The sequence below is a fragment of the Elephas maximus genome, chromosome 9, assembly GCF_024166365.1.
Source record: "Elephas maximus indicus isolate mEleMax1 chromosome 9, mEleMax1 primary haplotype, whole genome shotgun sequence".
Classification (NCBI taxonomy): domain Eukaryota; kingdom Metazoa; phylum Chordata; class Mammalia; order Proboscidea; family Elephantidae; genus Elephas; species Elephas maximus.
Window position 1 is genome coordinate 7900362 of NC_064827.1, and position 16962 is coordinate 7917323.

General features: G+C 47.2%; 1 protein-coding gene across 5 annotated transcripts in view; it reads right to left on the bottom strand.

Annotated features, from left to right (window-relative positions):
* The window catches only part of VLDLR (very low density lipoprotein receptor), a 47151-nt gene that overhangs the window by 3833 nt on the left and 26356 nt on the right, over positions 1 to 16962 (bottom strand). For 2 of the 5 annotated variants that reach the window (XM_049897287.1, XM_049897288.1), the window contains 13 exons: positions 14542 to 14664; positions 12684 to 12806; positions 9534 to 9905; positions 9310 to 9432; positions 9105 to 9227; positions 8129 to 8248; positions 7901 to 8026; positions 7004 to 7175; positions 5934 to 6152; positions 4508 to 4626; positions 3149 to 3288; positions 2691 to 2832; positions 1127 to 1273 (listed from right to left, as the gene is read on the bottom strand). In XM_049897287.1, coding sequence (XP_049753244.1) covers positions 1127 to 1273; positions 2691 to 2832; positions 3149 to 3288; positions 4508 to 4626; positions 5934 to 6152; positions 7004 to 7175; positions 7901 to 8026; positions 8129 to 8248; positions 9105 to 9227; positions 9310 to 9432; positions 9534 to 9905; positions 12684 to 12806; positions 14542 to 14664 — 2049 coding nt within the window. The remainder of the gene's footprint in view (positions 1 to 1126; positions 1274 to 2690; positions 2833 to 3148; positions 3289 to 4507; positions 4627 to 5933; positions 6153 to 7003; positions 7176 to 7900; positions 8027 to 8128; positions 8249 to 9104; positions 9228 to 9309; positions 9433 to 9533; positions 9906 to 12683; positions 12807 to 14541; positions 14665 to 16962) is intronic. The other 3 variants (XM_049897290.1, XM_049897289.1, XM_049897291.1) reach the window with 2 other exon arrangements.

The window sequence follows — 16962 nt, forward strand, 5'->3', positions numbered from 1 at the left end:
AAACCGAGAACCTGGTTAATGCCAGGGTTCCAGGGTGGCTAGCTGTTTAGTCCAGATGAGCCACACAATAGGGGGTTAACTTCACACCATTGGAAATAGACACGTCATTACTGAACTATGCTGTGACACTGATGTGTCAAAAATGACAGGGCAGTCTTCATGCGTACAAAGAACTCAAGATTCATGAGCCTTTGGGCAAAAAGGCCAGCATGTAGAATTTGACAATCCAAAAATATGCACAGACACACTTAATGAGCCCTCTAGACAATCTCCCAACCCACTGACCCATTGCCATCAAGTCAATTCCAACTCATAATGACACTACAGGACAGAGTAGAACTGCCCCATAGGGTTTCCAAGGCTATCATCTTTATGGAAGCAGACTGCCACATTTTTCTCCCACAGAGTGGCTGGTGGGTTCAATCCATGGACCTCTCAGTTAGCAGCTGAGCACTTAACCACTATGCAACCAGTACTCCTTGATAATGCCCCAGGCTCCTAGAAGTTTCAAGAAAAGCCCTGAAAACAGATTACCAGGCCTACCAGTCTCACCGCTGCCGAACTGTCTTGCAACTACTTTCTTAGTGAACTGAGCTTGTCCCTGCAGCAACCCATAATTAAGCGAATCCAAACCCTGCCATATGAGTTCCTCAATCACAACACGTGAGTTTAATTTGCCACTTAATACAAAGCTAAGGACAGAAGACAAAAATGCAGGTTTGGTTTAAGTGAGAGTTTAAGATAGTGTCACCCACTGAGGCTTTGGGGGTTCCTGTAACCACAGCCTTCCTTTAAGCATAATTTCAGCCCTCCCATCTTGGAGGTAAATACAAAGACTTTGTTTAATTATCTGCAAGTTGTCTAGCTCAGTGCAGTTACGGGCTTAATCGGTACAGATTAGTAGGATGCTGGTTGACACTTTAGTCACTTATAGGTGCATCTCGTGTTGAGATGAGTTAAAAGGCAGGTCTTAAGTAATGGCATGCACACCTGCTGTGCAGTTACAGCAGATACATTCTCAAATCTATTCCACGAGTTGGTTAAAACAAGTCAGATTATATAGCTAGTGTCTTCCGGTATCGCCTGCTGTGTGTCCTGCTTATGGCAGAAAAGCAAAAAGCCTTACTTTGGCATTTGTGGCCATTCTCCTCTAGATTATACCCATTGGGACAGGAACAGGTGTACTTTGGAGAGTGGTCGTTAATCTGGGGTGCTGGCAGGCATAGATACTCGCATCCTCCATTCTCCATGTCTTCTTCACACCAGTTTTTACCTAGTCAGCAAAAAAAGTCCTTTCAAACAGGCATTCCAGTGTCTACTATGTACAAAGCCCTGTTCTAGACACGGAAGAGAGGAGTCCTTGTTTTCAAAGAGCTTAAACTTGCCTACTCTGTCCAGCATTCCAGTTAACCCAAGGCCAATGAAGAATAAGCATAAGGGCACAAGCAGCATGCTATAAGAGAACGCCAGGTCCAAGGAGACTTCGTGGATGTAGAATACGCGTTAAGTCTGGTGTGGAAGGGGGCAGTCTGAGCACAGCCTGCCGCCTTTCCCTGTGACCCACGAATGAACCTTGTACTTTGGACCAGATGTGCTGGCCTGGCGTCTTGGACAGGATGAGCGTGGGATGACTCCCTTTCTAGAGCGTCCTGACCCAAAACACATCCCACAGCAGAAGGCATCCTATCAGCACATCTCTCCCCTCTTGCCCCGAGCACATGTCAACATTCCCAGGAACTACTTAGCTAAGCGTCTGTGTTATAGGGCACCTGGCCAGCCCCACAGCTATATCCATCCCCAGAGGAGGGGGGAACGGGGTCCTGCTCCTGTAGTACAAGAGGGGTGTGTGCAGACCATCTCTCTCCGTTGGCTGCAGAGTGAGACCCGCTGGCCATGGGGGACCGGTGCTTGCTATGGAAGCTGACCTTGCTCTGTCTCTTCTCTATGTGAGTTAGGCATTGTTCCAATCAATGCCTGCATGTGAGTCATGTCTTTCTTGGCAACCCCAACACCTGCAAACTACGGAGCAGGTTACTGTCCTCCATATAATGGAACTTCTCCTCTGGTAGTGGAAACAGGTGTCATTTGCTAGACAGGAGGCGAGGGGGCAGGTGGGAAGGAGGTGAGGGACCAGGGCTAGCACTCACTATTGGTCCATGACTTCGAGTGGAGGTTCAGAGGAGGAGAGCAAGCATGCTCTCCTGATTTATCCTGCCTCTCTCCTGCAAAATGGAAGGGAGCCCAGGTGCAGGGAAATTTGAGGGCTTTATTTAGCTAGAACCAGCCAAGGAACTTGAACAGGAAGCTGATGTGACCAGGTGTGCTGGTAGATCTATGTGATCCTACATAAGGTGCAGAATGGAGGGAAAGTTTGTGGCACAAAAGCTACTTTGGAGACTAGTGCAATTGTCTCAGCAAGTGGAAACGAAGGAAAAGGGATATAGAATAGAAGGAAACAAAAGCTCAACACTGAGGATCGGGAGGGAACATAAAAGATGAAGTTCTGAAGCCATTTCACTGGGAAAATGGAAATAAAAGACACCAGACTCCAAGTTGGAAGTGTCTCAGGTAGGGTACAGAAGAACAAAAGTTTCATTTTAGGGAAAGTTGAGTTAGTAAAGAGTTATGGGCACCCAGCAGGCACCGCGTCATGCTGTTGCCTCTTAAGTAGCCATTGAAAACCATGTTACCTGATGGCTGTACAAGTTCATGATAGACAATGATGTCTTGGGCATCGTTAAGGTTGTTAACCAGAGTGGCCAGCTCCGATCCGGTGAATTTATTGGCACCATAAACTGCTTCGTTTTCCCCATCTATCCAGTAGACACGATCCTAAAACAGAACCCCCAAATTAGCATGTACACCAAAGATAAAACACAAGTCGATATCAAAGGTCATTAGGTACTGGCCATATAATGGACCATGTTTATCTAATGTCGGCCTGAGACATCAGATGTAAGACAGCAACAAGAAGCAAGTCCAGGTTTCTCGAAGTACTTTGAGGAATTAGTATGTCAGCTGTACCAGGTTTAAGCGAAAGCTGTTTCTCAAGTCATATGCCTCTGCCCATCAAAATATGCCAGTTTTTTCTCCCCAGAGTGCTATAGGAACTCAAGGGTATACACTTAGATGTACACACACAACTTACCTCAAATATTGTTAGTGCCAGAGGGTGAGCGAGGAATTCCAGAGACTTGAGTACTATCCGACGATCCTGGCCATTCAAGTCCACACTGGATAACATGTGCAACTTGGAATCAAGCCAATAGAGGCGGCTTTTTATAAGGTCTAGGTAGGAAAAGAATTGTCATTGTTTGATATGAGGTATTAGGATGCTGGCAAACATCTTCAATACCTAAAGAATATTCTACTTTTAGGGTTCCTCCTGCAGCAGGGAGTCTTAAACGAGGTCCCACAGACCTCTTCAAACAGTACGCTGCGTCCGTACCTTTGCCCGTTTTTTTTTTTTTTTTCAGTGCTAAAAGGGTACCTAAGATCCTCAAAGTCACTGACATGAGAAATGTTGACCACATTATGCTGTTATGGTTGGCAACCACTGAGTTGCTCTCGACTCCTGGTGATCCCATGCACAAAGGAATGAAATGCTACCCAGTCCCGCACCACCCATGATCGGTTGCAGAGCGGACCGTTGTGACCCATAGGGTTTTAATGGGCTGATTTTCAGAAGGAGATCACCAGGCCTTTCTTCCTAGTCTGTCTTAGTCAGGAAGCTCCACTGAAACCTGTTCAGCATTGTAGCAACATGCAAGCTCCACTAACAGGTGGGTGGGGGCTGCACATGAGGTGCACTGGCCGGGAATGGAACCTGGGTCTCCCGCATGGTAGGCGAGAATTCTACCACTGAACCACGACTGCCCCCAACCAAATTATAGAAGGTATTAATTAATAATTACTTAATTAATGGCTTTTGATTAAGAGGCTAGGGTTACGTTGTTCTTCTTCCTCAGTGGGCCAGAAGAAAACTGTTGTAAGATTGCAACCCAGGAAATGCTGTGTACCTGCGCCAGGAATATTTAATACAAGAGGCCCCAAGATTTACTGAATCCACGTCACATATTAGGGCCAAATGGACAACAAAGCTAGTAATTACGGAGCATGTAATTTGTTAAGGCCACCATGCCGCCTGTACTGCTCAGATAACCAGCTGTCATCAAGTTTATTCCCACTCATGGCGACCCCATGTGTGTCAGAAAACTGTGCTCCATAGGGTTTTCAGTGGCGGATTTTTCGGAAGTAGATCACTAGGCCTTTCTTCTGAGGTGCCTCTGGGTGGACTTGACCCTCCAAACTTTCGGTCAGCAGCCGAGCACGTTAACTGTTTGCACCACCCAGGGACTCCATCGCTCAGGTACTCTCATCCAAAACTTCCTGCTGCAGAAGGAACAATCAGAGTCGTCTGCTGTGGTCCAGACCTAACCACGGAGGGTAAGTTAAAACGCTGTGAAGCCTGTGGAACTGGTAGTCAAGGAAGGAAGTACATACGTACCCAGAGTAATGCCGTTGGGCCATTGGATGTCCACTGTCACCAGCGGCCGCCGGTCAAATCCATTCATTCCTGCTTTTTCTATCTTAGCTGGTTCTCCCCAGTCTGACCAATAAACAAAGCTGGGAAGAATTCAGTTAGAAATAAGCCTCAGTGGCTGAGGAGACATAAAGCTGTACTTACAACAGTTCAAAGAGTAAACAAAATGCTAGGGGTTCATTCTCTAGGGACAAATAGAAACACTTAAGGGTCTGAATTCTGTGCTTAGTAAGCAAATCTTAACGCTAAAATCTACAAGCTCATTGCTAACTATGTTAACCTACATACAGCTGACATTTAAATTTCAGCCCAAAGTCTCACGGTTGTATGTTTGCTTTGTAAAAGATCAAGTTTTTCAGAAGAGTGGAAGATGATTGTCCTTCACATTTTATAGTAGGAGCTGGCTGGTCATGGTCTAGGGAGGCTTAATAAGGACCACCTGGGTTTACTACAGTCTCACAGCCCTGGTGGCATGACCGTTAAGCGTTCGGCTCCTAACCTAAAGCTTGGTGCTTGGAACCCACCCACTGGCTTTGCGGGAGGAAGGCCTGGTGATCTCCTCCCGTAAAGATTACAGCCTATGAAACCCTGTGGGGTGGTTCTACTCTGTTACATAGGCTCACTATGAGTAGGAATCAACTCGAAGACCTGCGACAACAACAGCCACCTTCCTAAGCTGCCTTTCTATGTAACTTAACAGTAATTTAAGAAAGTCCCTCCGTGAAATGTTTCCAGAAAGTTCTGTTATTTCCAGGGGACTTCCAGACAACTTGCACTTCTAGACATAAGCCTGGAGGCAAAGCAGTTACCTTAGTTCCAACAGTTTATGCTAATATTTAGGTTTGATCAGCTGCAGCCAGCCCAGCCAAATGTTCAGACCAGAACTAAAATCATATCCACTGAGACGGGGTGGGCATAAGGCTGCAGATACAGCGCCTGGTGCTCATCCAGTCAGGAATGCTGTTTTATTAACGTCAACTAGCAATAATCATGGAGTCCACTGGCCGTACAAATGGTTAACGCCCTTGGCTGCTAACCCACAGGTTGGCGGTTCGAGTCCACCCAGAGATGCCTCAGAAGAAAGACCTGATGGTCTGCTTCTGAAAGGTCCCAGCCCCTGAAAACCCTACGGAGCACAGTCCTACTCTGACACCCACGGGGTCACCGTGAGTTGGAATCGACTTGATGGCAACAGGAGGGCTTGGCACAGAGATGAGGTCAGAGCAGGACTTCTCCGCCACAGCACTGCTGACATCATGAACTGGATCATTCTTTGTTGTAGAGGGCTACCAAGTCGCAGGATTTCAGTACTAACTCAGGTATGAGGAAGGGCCTTGGCCTATGCAGATAGCATCCAAAGGCGACATGATGAAAAACACAGAATACAAACCCAGACAAGGGGTCCACAGCTATGGAGGCAGGCTCTCGCAAGTCCGAGTTAAACAGCAACTTCCTCTTGGTTCCGTCTAGGGTAGCTACTGAAATAGTCTTAGAAGCCGCGTCAGTCCAGTAGATGGTCTTGTACACCCAATCAACAGCAATGGCTGCAGGATTATAGACATTGTCGATCATTTTAACATGTCTACCAACCTTGTCATCAATTGAGGCACTGAAACACAATAGGTCACAGGAAATTTAACAGTTTGACACCGTTGGAGCCTGGAGAACAGACTTTCTGCTTACACGCTGGTCAACGACTTTGTTCAGAGCAAACTCTAGTAACACTGCCGCTCACCCCTCAAATTCTTTACCATGTTGCTTGCTCATACTAAATTAGCAATATTATAGGTAATCTAACTGCTCCTTTGTATCCTATACACTAGAGCCACAAGTTTCTAGGGAAGCGGCTTGTTTTAGTAGCTATCAGCTGACTCTCTTTAGTTCCCAATAAGAAAGAGCTGCCACCACCATTTCTGTTTGTAATAACAATGAGGTTGGTTCTCAATTAACTGTAGAGCAAGGGGGGAAAATATGAGAAATTAAGATGTCTTCCGTTACAGTGTTATAGCTATAGCCGCCTTTTACTTCACAGGCAATTGCTAGTTTTTAATTGTTAACTAATAGGAGGCCCCAGGTGGTGAAAACAGTTAACATGATCAGCTGCTAACTGAAAGGTTAGAATTTCGAGTTCACCCAGAGACACCTCAGAAGAAAGGACCGGTGATCTATTCCTAAAAAATCAACCACTGAAAACTCTGTGGAGCACAGTTTTACTCTGAAACACATGGGGTCACCATGAGTTGGAATCAACTTGATGGCAACTGGCACTGGTAATTAGGAACTGACAGTAATTTGATTTAAAAAACAGAACCAGTATTTAGATTTATATTCCCAGGTAATCAGAGGCTAGATTGGAGGTACAGATGAGAAACTTGAATGCTGAGCTTCCTCTCCAAACCTTCTCACAGGCAAAGCGACAATGGCTTGTGCTAAGACATCTAGAGTGGAACTGCAAGTTACCTGAAGATGGCCTTTTGGCTCAGATCAGCCCAGAACAGTTTCTGAGCAGCTATGTCAGCATCAAGAGCCACCGTGTTCCTTAGCTGTTCAACTAGTTGGATATATTCTTTCCTCTCTAAGCCAATCTTCCTGATGTCTCTTCGATTAGTGAAGATCAGACTGGGCTCTTTGCCTGAAAGACAGGAGTCGGGTTTATTTAGTCTTGCTGTTAGAAGGCAAGGTCCTTCCAAGTCACCTCTTCTCCACAGAGGAGCCCTCGCAGCCAAGGCACTGCTGGACACTTTGGCAGTACCCTGCCCAGGGTTCTTGCCCCTGGAACCCGCAAGTGCTTCCCATGATTGAGGAAGGTGGTCCTTGGGTCACTGAGTTCAAAAGCAGGGCGGTCGATGAATAATTTAGTTTCCTATCTGAATGGCACTCAAGTTTCCAGAAGCAGAAAGTAAGTAAACCTGGTAGGTATTCATGGTATCATACACAAAAGAAATGCCCAAGGTGTTTCGTGCTAGGGAAACGATCTGCTATTAAGCCATGATATGGCACCATGGGGAATCCCTGGGTGGTGCAAAAGATTAACACACTCAGCTGCTAACCGAAAGGTTGGAGGTTCGAATCCACCTAGAAGCACCTTGGAAGAAAGGTTTGGTGATCTACTTCTGAGAGATTGCAGCCATTGAAAACCCTGTGGAGCACAGTTCTGCTCTGACACACACAGGGCCATCATGAGTTGGGATCAACTCAGTGGCAACCGCTTTTTGGTATCACACTGTGAGCTTCACAGCACTGCTCTCAAGTACTGCTTTCATTCCATGTTTCGTTTGCTGTTGTAGTCACTGGCTGTGCCTTTCACAAGCACTTACTCGTAAAGGTGCCCGAGCAACACCAGTCCAAGTGCGTTACCTATTGCCTTGCACACGCCAGTGGCAAGATCCATTTGATAGCCACGACTACATTCACACTTGTAACCGCCTTTTAAGTTGATACAAATTTGACTGCAGATTCCTGGATTTTGGCATTCGTCAATATCTAGGAGGGAAATTAGAATTAGTCTTGCGGTTCCTACGCCTTGCTAGACGGTTTCTGCCTGTTCCCGCCACCCCCAGGCTCAGGCTGTCTTCTCGGACTCACCTCCACAGGTTTTCCTATCTATCAGTTCAAACCCAGCTGCGCAGTCACACTCATAGCCTATCACTAGGTCTTTGCAGATATGGGAGCACCCGCCGTTATTAACCAAGCATTCGTTCACATCTGAAATAAAAACGTAGCTCAGTTACTAGACGGCATATTCCAAATAGATCATTCGTCTCAGTAACATTTAAAATCCAGGCTGTCTCTGATAACTTATTTTGTTAGACTGGTCAAACCCATGATTAAGCAAGGGCCTGATCATGTGTTTTGCAGGTTTGCATCTCAGGGTGGGTTGTGGTAGGGAGACTAACCCTAATCCCGAGGAGCCGTGGTGGCACAGTGGTTAAGCGCTTGGCTGCCGAATGAAAAGTTGGCAGTTCGAACCCACTAGCTGCTCTACAGGAGAGGATGTGGCGGTCTGCTTCTGTAAAGATGACAGCCTTAGAAACCCTATGGGGCAGTTCCACTCTGTCCTGCAGGGTCACTAGGAGCCAGAATCAGCTGCACAGATTCGGGTTTGGTTTTTTAAACTTAACCCCCTTGGCAGGTTACCAGCTGGTTCAGCAGCATTTAGTCAAGCTTCTGTACTGCTTTGCACTGAGCTATAAAACCAAACCCAGACCTGTTGCCGTTGAATCGATTCCAGCTCATAACAACCCTATAGGGCAGAGTAGAACTGCCCCGTAGTGTTTCCAAGGAGTGGCTGGTGGATTTGAACTGCTGACCTTTTTGGTTAGCAGCCCAAGCGCATAACTACTGTGCCACCAAGGCTTCCCCAGTGATCTATAAGGAGGTTAAATTATGAACTAGTTTGTCACTACTTGGGCCGCTAAGTCATAAAATTTCACTCGTAAGCCTAGCAACTGACCCGAGTTGGTTAAGGGCGGTTTAACCTCAGTCTGACTCGGTGCGAACGGAAGCAGCCGGATCCACTTCAGGTCCCTAACCGGGTGCTACACAGTCTCCTCTCACTTACTACACTCTTTCAGGGGTTCGTCGCTCCAGTCCCTGCAGTCCTGCTCTCGGTCACACACTTGGCTGATATCGATGCACTCTCCACTCCGGCACTTGAACTTCCCAGGGCCCAAACACTGGTCGACTGCAAAGCAAAACGGCCACAGAGATGCCCTTAGTGGGCTGAGCCGGCGCCACCCCACCTCCCCGACAGGAAGAGCCCTCACCACGTTTGCAGTTGACTTCGTCGGAACCGTCCACGCAGTCTCGGATGCCGTCACACTGCCTGGTGCCGTGGACACAGCTGCCGTCCTCACACTCGAACTGGTCCGGCCGGCAGGTTCGAGAAGCTGCAGAGGGAGAGAAGGCGGTGGGATGAAGCCAGCCACGGCGTCACCCAGGCGGCCAGGGAAGAGGGTGAAGGTGCCACGCCGATGACGATGCTACTCACGACAGTGGACCTCATCGCTGCCGTCCTTGCAGTCGGGGTCACCGTCACAGCGCCACTTCTTATGGATGCACTCGCCAGAGCTGCACTGGATCTCGCTGGCTGGGCAGCGGGTGTGGGTGACCGGCTGGCGGCCACACTGCTCAAGGGACTCGTCCGACTTGTCTGAGCAGTCGGCATCGTTGTCGCATACCCAGCTGAGGGGGATGCAGGACGAGGTGCTGCACTGGAACTCGTGGGGGCCGCAGGTTGGCGGCGCGCAGTCCAGCTCGTCGCTGCCGTCACTGCAGTCGTCCTGACCGTTGCACACAAAGTTCCTGGAGACGCAGCGGCCGCTGGAACAGGTGAACTCGTCGGCGCTGCATGTCACGTTGCCTGTGGGGACAGAGGATGCCCCATCGGTAGGGCATCGGGATCGGTCCTCTCAAGACTCCTGCCCTAGAATCTGAGATGCAGACCTTTGATGCTAATCCTAGATCTCTAGCTTACTTGAAGAGCTAAAGCAGAGTTACATCAAGGTCAAGCCCCTGGAGTGCTAGGAAATGGTCTCATTGTGCGAAAAATGCAGAAGCACTGTGGGTAAGAATAGAAATAGAGGACCAAGAAAATAGTTGAAGACCAGACATTAACTTGAAATAAGAATTAGAACTGACTCTTTAAAGGACAGGGATTGGCACCTTAAACTGTAACCAGAGATTTCATTTTGGAAGGCGCATACACACACACACACACCCCCCACCTGTTGCTGTCCAGTTGATTCCGACTCCTGGCAACCCCATGTGTGTCAGAGTAGAACTGCTCCATGGGGTTTTCTGAGCTGTAATCTTTATGGAAGTAGGTTGCTAGGCCTTTCTTCCACAGCCCCACTGGGCGAGCTCAGATTGCCAACTGTTCTGTTAGCAGCCGAGTCCAAACTGTTTGCGCCAGCCAGGGACCTAGTTTTGGAAGGCAGAGCCTGAGTGAACTTCAAAGAACATACTGCTTTTCAGGACAGATTCTATCATCAGTTGAGAAGACCACGCATGGGTGTGCAGGCAATTGTAACACACGTAACAAGCATGAAGGCACTGTCGCCAAAGAGAAGCCATTATGTAATACCATCACACTCGGTGCCTTCTTTTTCAGGTCCTTTAAAGAGGGATCAGGAATAACAAGTCTTAAACACTTTCAGTTTTCAGAAAGTCACGCTAGGCCAAGGGTCACAATCTCCCAGCCAAGTCTGCTAATAATAAGCTCCGCACACTAGCCGGTTTTTACTTTGATTCAAATCCCTGCCAAACGTATTAAGGTCACAGTTTAGTGGTAATTTGGGTGGAGACCATGACTCTCTTGGGAAGCAAAGTCTAGTTTTAACAGGGAAACACTTGGCAGCTCCAGAGCTCACCAACATATAAAGCTCATTTCTGGGGTTGGCCACCAAAGCTCATTGGACTAGGTGCAGGGCTATTGGCCTCTGGTGGCAACTTCTCCATGTCAGACCGGTGTTTTGATTGCCAGTGCTCAGACCTCACTGTCCACTCTATCTGAGGCCCTGATGCCTGTCATACTTGGGAGCTATAGGCAGGGCTTTGAGCTGAATTTGCATTTCTAACAAGTTCCCAGGTGATCCTAGTGGCGCTGGTTAGGGACCAATTCTGAGAACACGAGTAGAGCAATGGTTCTCAAAATTTATTGTACATAAGAATCACCGGGGGATCTTGCTAAACGGTAGATTCGGATTCAGTATATCTGGGGGTAGAAATGCAAATTCTCAGCAGGGGTTTGAATGAACCGGTTTGAAGCCCTAGCTGTAGTTTTCAAAAGCCAAAACCAAGCCCATTGCCATCGAGTCAATTCTGACTCATAGCCACCCTATAGAACAGAACCGCCCCATAGGGTTTCCAAGGCTCTAAATCTTTAGGGGAGCAGGCTGCCACATCTTTCTTCCATGAAGTGGCTGGTGGACTCAAACCACCGACCTTCTGGTTAGCGGCTGAGTGCTTAGCCACTGCACCACCAGGGCTCCTCATAGGTTTGAGAGGCTCTATAAAAAGGACGGGAGCTTGAAAGAGCTTTCAAGCAATGTTTACTCAACCTAGAGATTTTCCCAGGACCTCACCTTTAACACATTGCATTTGATTACGCATTCTCCAAGAACGGAAAGATGAAAGGGTAGGAAACAGAGCTGGCTTTCCCAGATAGGAACTGTGACAGGTGACAAAGACACCACAGGTTGGGTAGGGTTTGCTCTGGGTAGCTGCTGCGAAGGTGCTAATGCATGTTTCTGGGCCAGCTCAACTTTGGGAAAGGGTACGGCACTGGGTTTACAAGAGAATCTAGCTTGGGGGTTAAGAAGCGCTTGGATGACACTCAAGCAGTTTAGACTTGTGAATGTGCGTGTCTGCCCCACTTTCCCTTCCAGTTTTATTGAGTCAACGTGAGGAAGGCCCACCAATCACTGCAGTAACAGAGGCAAAACCAGGTGCCATCGAGTCATTTCTGACTCATGATGACCCCATGTGTGTCAGAGTAGAACTGCGCTCCACAGGATTCTCAGTGGCTGTGATCTTTAGGATGTAGGTTGCCAGGCCTTTCTTCTGAGGCACCTCTGGGTGGATTCGAACCTCCAACCTTTTGGTCCGTAGCCAAGCGCTTTACGACTTGCATCACCCAGGAACTCCTAACGCAGGCAAAAACCCAAAAACCAAACCCCCTGCCATCGAGTCAATTCCGACTCATAGCAACCCTATAGGACAGAGCAGAACTGCCCCATAGGGTCTCCAAGGAGTCACTGGTGGAGTCAAACTGCTGACCCCTTGGTTAGCAGCCAAGCTCTTAACCACTATGCCGCCAGAGCTCCAAAGCCCACACACTTTCGGCTTCACTGAGCTTCTGCTAAATGTTTAAGTGCCTTGAATGCCTTACCTTCTTACTTCTATTTGTCTACAAGAAACGCCAAAGCAAGCAATGGCCAATGACCACGAGAGCTCCTTTCAGAGTCTTAGGGCGGTTAACGAAGGACAAGTGGTTAGAACGCTAACGTTGAGCAGATAGTGAAGTCGCTGAGAAGTGAGTCAATCTAGCTGTGTCTTCCTGATTCAGTAGCTTCCCCTGCCCCCCCTTTTTGCAGGAAAGGGGTCTGTAGGACAAGCCCCTCAACACTGGTCTTCTTACCACAGTTTTCTTCATCTTCTCCACTGTCACAATCACTTTCACCATCACACCTCCAGGATACTGGGACACACTGAGTGGAACGGGCACCACAGCTGATTTCATTTATGCGACATGTTCTCATATCTGTTGACGATATACAGTCTCAAAAGAGCCTCCACACGTATCAGTGCAAAGCTGCCGCTCCTGAGCTGCCTGGAAGCGGTAACACTCGTCACTCAGTGGCCTGGAATTCTGGTGACATGGGTCTTACTATCGAAGCCTGGTTGGATCACTGGCCGGCGCCATTCCTGAGAAGCCATGCCAACCAACGCTACCTGGCAGTACACCTGAGGGCCTTGGCAATGTCACTCCTTCAAGCTTCCGTGGCCGTTCTCAGGCCTGGCTTTTGCTTTACTCGGTATATTGTTATTTTTGTGTGTCTACAAGTCAATTCTGACTAATGGCAACCCTATAGGACAGAGTAGAACTGCCCCATAGGGTTTTCTAGGCTATAATCTCTATAGGAGCAGATCGCCAGGTCTTTTCTCCCACAGAGCTGTAGGTGGGTTCGAGCCACCAACCTTTCAGTTAGCAGCTGAGCATGTAACCGTCTGCTCCATCCAGGGACTCCTGGCCTGCTCCTAGACAATTATTTATCTGAAGGCTATCAAGTGGGCACGCCCAGACATTGTCACCTAATCCCAACTTCCTTAACGGCCAGATGGTTTCATACCTATTAAGTCTTCCCCTGCTAGGTCCCTTTACAGGCCTCCTCAGCAACCACCTTTGGATTTATGTTTCACAAGGCAGGGAGACGCTTTCATTCTTGACTCCACCAGGTCATCCACCACTAAAACCAGGGGTGCATCTTTATAGATCCTGTCTTTGCCTGCGCCATCTCACCCGCCTTGACTAATATCCTAGTTATTTCCCTCACTTCTTACTTGGAAAAACTGAAATGAACACACTCTCTTCCTTTCTATTTGGTTTTATTTTATAATAATTTTGTAGACGTAAACTTTGTTAAGCTCTGCCTCCACTTACAGTGCTTTGACCAGCCTCTAGTGCCTTAAAATGGACTCCAAGCTTTCTTCACCTTGACCTTCAAAACTTCTCAGAGGATCCCAAACCATCAGCCTGTATGACCTCTTAGCCTTGTTTCTGAACATCAGCCTAAGGACACGGCTATACATCACGTAAATAACGTATAAAAAACTGGAGTATAACAAGAGGGCATATTTAAGAATCCAAGGGAGAGGAGATTTGAGCCCTTCCATCCAAGGGGTTGGTTCAGATGAACCAGCTGAAAGGCACCGAAGCTGCCAGCGCTACTTACGTATCTGTGGAGTTTCTTTTATTTAAGAACAAGCTAGAGGATCCCTGATTCAATAACTTCAGTTACATGTTTGTTAACAGCCACCATAACACCTAATTAACAGCTCACCCTTTGAGTAATAGATTTTTTTATAATACAAGGAGTTCTGTCTCCACAAGCTTATACTTGGCCCATGAGGGACCTTCTCACCTTGACTTACCTTCCAGGACTAGAATACCAACTGCTCAGAGTCGGTATTGTCAAACATTTGGAATCTATGCCTCTAGTCAAGGAGTTCTTAATCAAATCTGCTGGCTTCAGTCTGCAGCATTCAATAGTGAATAATGAAGCTACCCAAGAGAATGTCAGTCTTGTTAGACTGACAGGACCATTCTGGAAAGGAGACTGGTCAACTGTCAATGGCCTGATTGACTTTGGAGTCCAATGGTCTAACCTATAGGGTGGACGGGAAAACTACTACCAAGTGTCAGATTAAGCAGTGCTTAGAGGCACGAGACACAGAACAGCTGAGGAAAGTTCGAGCCCAAAGCAAGTCACACTCACGGCATTGTTCTGGGCTTTCATCTGAACCGTCTTCACAGTCGGGGTCCCCATCGCACTGCCATCTGTTGGGAACACACTGGCCATTGTTGCACACGAAGTCAGACTCAGTACACGTCTTCTTTACTACGAAAGAGAACGTTTATTGCAGGGTTGAAGTTGAAGCCACTTACATAAGAGCTCCACTTTTCTTTCCCATTAGGGGTGAAACTATGTATTAGTGGTGCAAACGGTTAACACACTGTGGCTAACCAAAAGGTTGGAGGTTCGAGTCCACCCAGCGGCACCTTGGAAGAAAGGCCTGGCGATCTACTTCTGAAAAATCAGCTACCGAAAAGCCCGTGGAGCACATTTCCACTCTGACGCACATGGAGGGGGGTCACCATGAGTCGGAATTGACTTGACGGCAATAGGTTTGGTTTTTTTCTTTATTCTAAAAATATAGCTGAGTCAATTAGCATTCAACTGCCAATATCCAGGGGAACTGCAGAAAAAGCTTTCTTTCTTCAGGAGATGAAGGTCGTCACTTGAGAGACTTCGAAAACATTGAAGTCAAAACCAGACAAAGAGCTCTCTACAATTAACTTCTTGCCTCTTTTGGAAATGCTGAGATTAAGTAACAGATTCATCCTCTTCCCGTATGTCTTCCAAGTCATTAAAGTACTTGGTATGTTTCCTAGCCAATAAAGTACTTGGTATGTTTCCTAGCCAATCATCCCATCCCATGATTGGATCACAGTACCACTGTTTTAGAGCCATTTCCTGACAACACCGACGCATTCAGGCAGAGATGGAAGGGCAAGTCCCAATAATGAATATCACCCCTCCTGGTCTACCAGGGCAGAGAACCCCACCCAGCAGGAAAAGGGGAAAGCTTACACTGGAGTATAACAAAAGAGGGCATCCTCGAGAATCCAAGGAGAGGAGTTTTTAGCCCTTGTATCCAAGTGATGGAAACCCTGGTGGCGTAGTGGTTAAGTGCTACGGCTACTAACCAAAGGGCTGGCAGTTCAAATCTGCCAGGTGCTCTTTGGAAACTCTATGGGGCAGTTCTACTCTGTCCTATAGGGTCGCTATGAGTCGGAATCGACTTGACGGCACTGGGTTTGGTTTGGTTTATCCAAGTGGTAGGTTAAGCTCAACCAGCTAAAAGGCATTGAAGCTGCCAGATCTAATATCCACAGCTGACTGAAAACACCAAAACAAACCAAACCCATTGCCTTGAAGTCGATTCCAACTCATAGTGATCCTATAGGACAGAGTAGGACTGGTCCATAAAGTTTCAAAGACTGTAATCTTTACAGAAGCAGACTGCCACATCTTTCTTCCAGGGCTGGTGGGTTCGAACTGCTGACCTTTTGGTTAGCAGCTAAGTGCTTAACCACTGCGCTACCAGGGCTCCTTTTCCATAGCTAAATACTAGAGTTGAAAAACAGCTTAAGGCAGGATTTCTTTTTTTTTTTTAATTGTGCTTTTTAGGTGAAAGTTTACAAAGCAAGTTCATTTCTCGATCAACAACTTATACACAAATTGTATTGTGACATTAGCTGCAATCCTCGCAATGTGTCAACACCCTCCCCCTCCCCACCCTGGGTTCCCTGCTTCCATCTGTCCATTTTTCCTGTCCCTTCCTGCCTTCTTGTCTTTGCTTCTGGTAGGTGTTGCCCATTTTGTCTCATACATATGATTGAACTAAGAAGCACCTTCCTCACGTGTGTTATTATTTGTTTTATAGACCTGTCTAATCTTTGGCTGAAGGGTGAACTTCAGGAGTGGCTTTAGCTCTGAGTTAAAAGGGTGTCTGAGGGCCATAGTCTTGGGATTTCTCCAGTCTCTGTCACACCAGTAAGTCTGGTCGTTTTTGGTGAATCTGAATCGTGTTCTACATTTTTCTCTGCTCTGTCTAGGACCCTCTACTGTGATCCCTATCAGCACAGCTGGTGTTCTGGGCTCAGGCTGGTGGAGGTTGTGGCACCTGTGTTCTCTTAGTCCTTGGGACTAATATCTCCCTCATGTCTTTGGTTTTCTTCATTCTCCTTTGCTCTGGATGTGATGGGACCAGAAGATGCATTTTACATGGCCACTCACGAGCTTTTAAGACCCCAAATGCTCCTCAGACACTACTCACCAAAGTTGGATTTAGAACATTTTTTTTCATGGGGGTCATCTAAATCAATTAAGGCAGGGTTTCAATTCTTACTATTAGGAAGACGCTTTCCCCTTTGGGTAGGCTACCATGCAATTTGTTGCTCAAATTGAGGCAGTCTCTAGAAAGAGGACATATTAATGATACCAGGAAGATAAGCACCAACCAGGGCTGCTCTCAACAAACCCAGCTCAATGGTCACCCAGTCCATGAGGGAAGCACAGAAAGAGAAGGTTCTTTTTTTTTTTTCTATGTAATTTTTTTATATTGTACTTTAG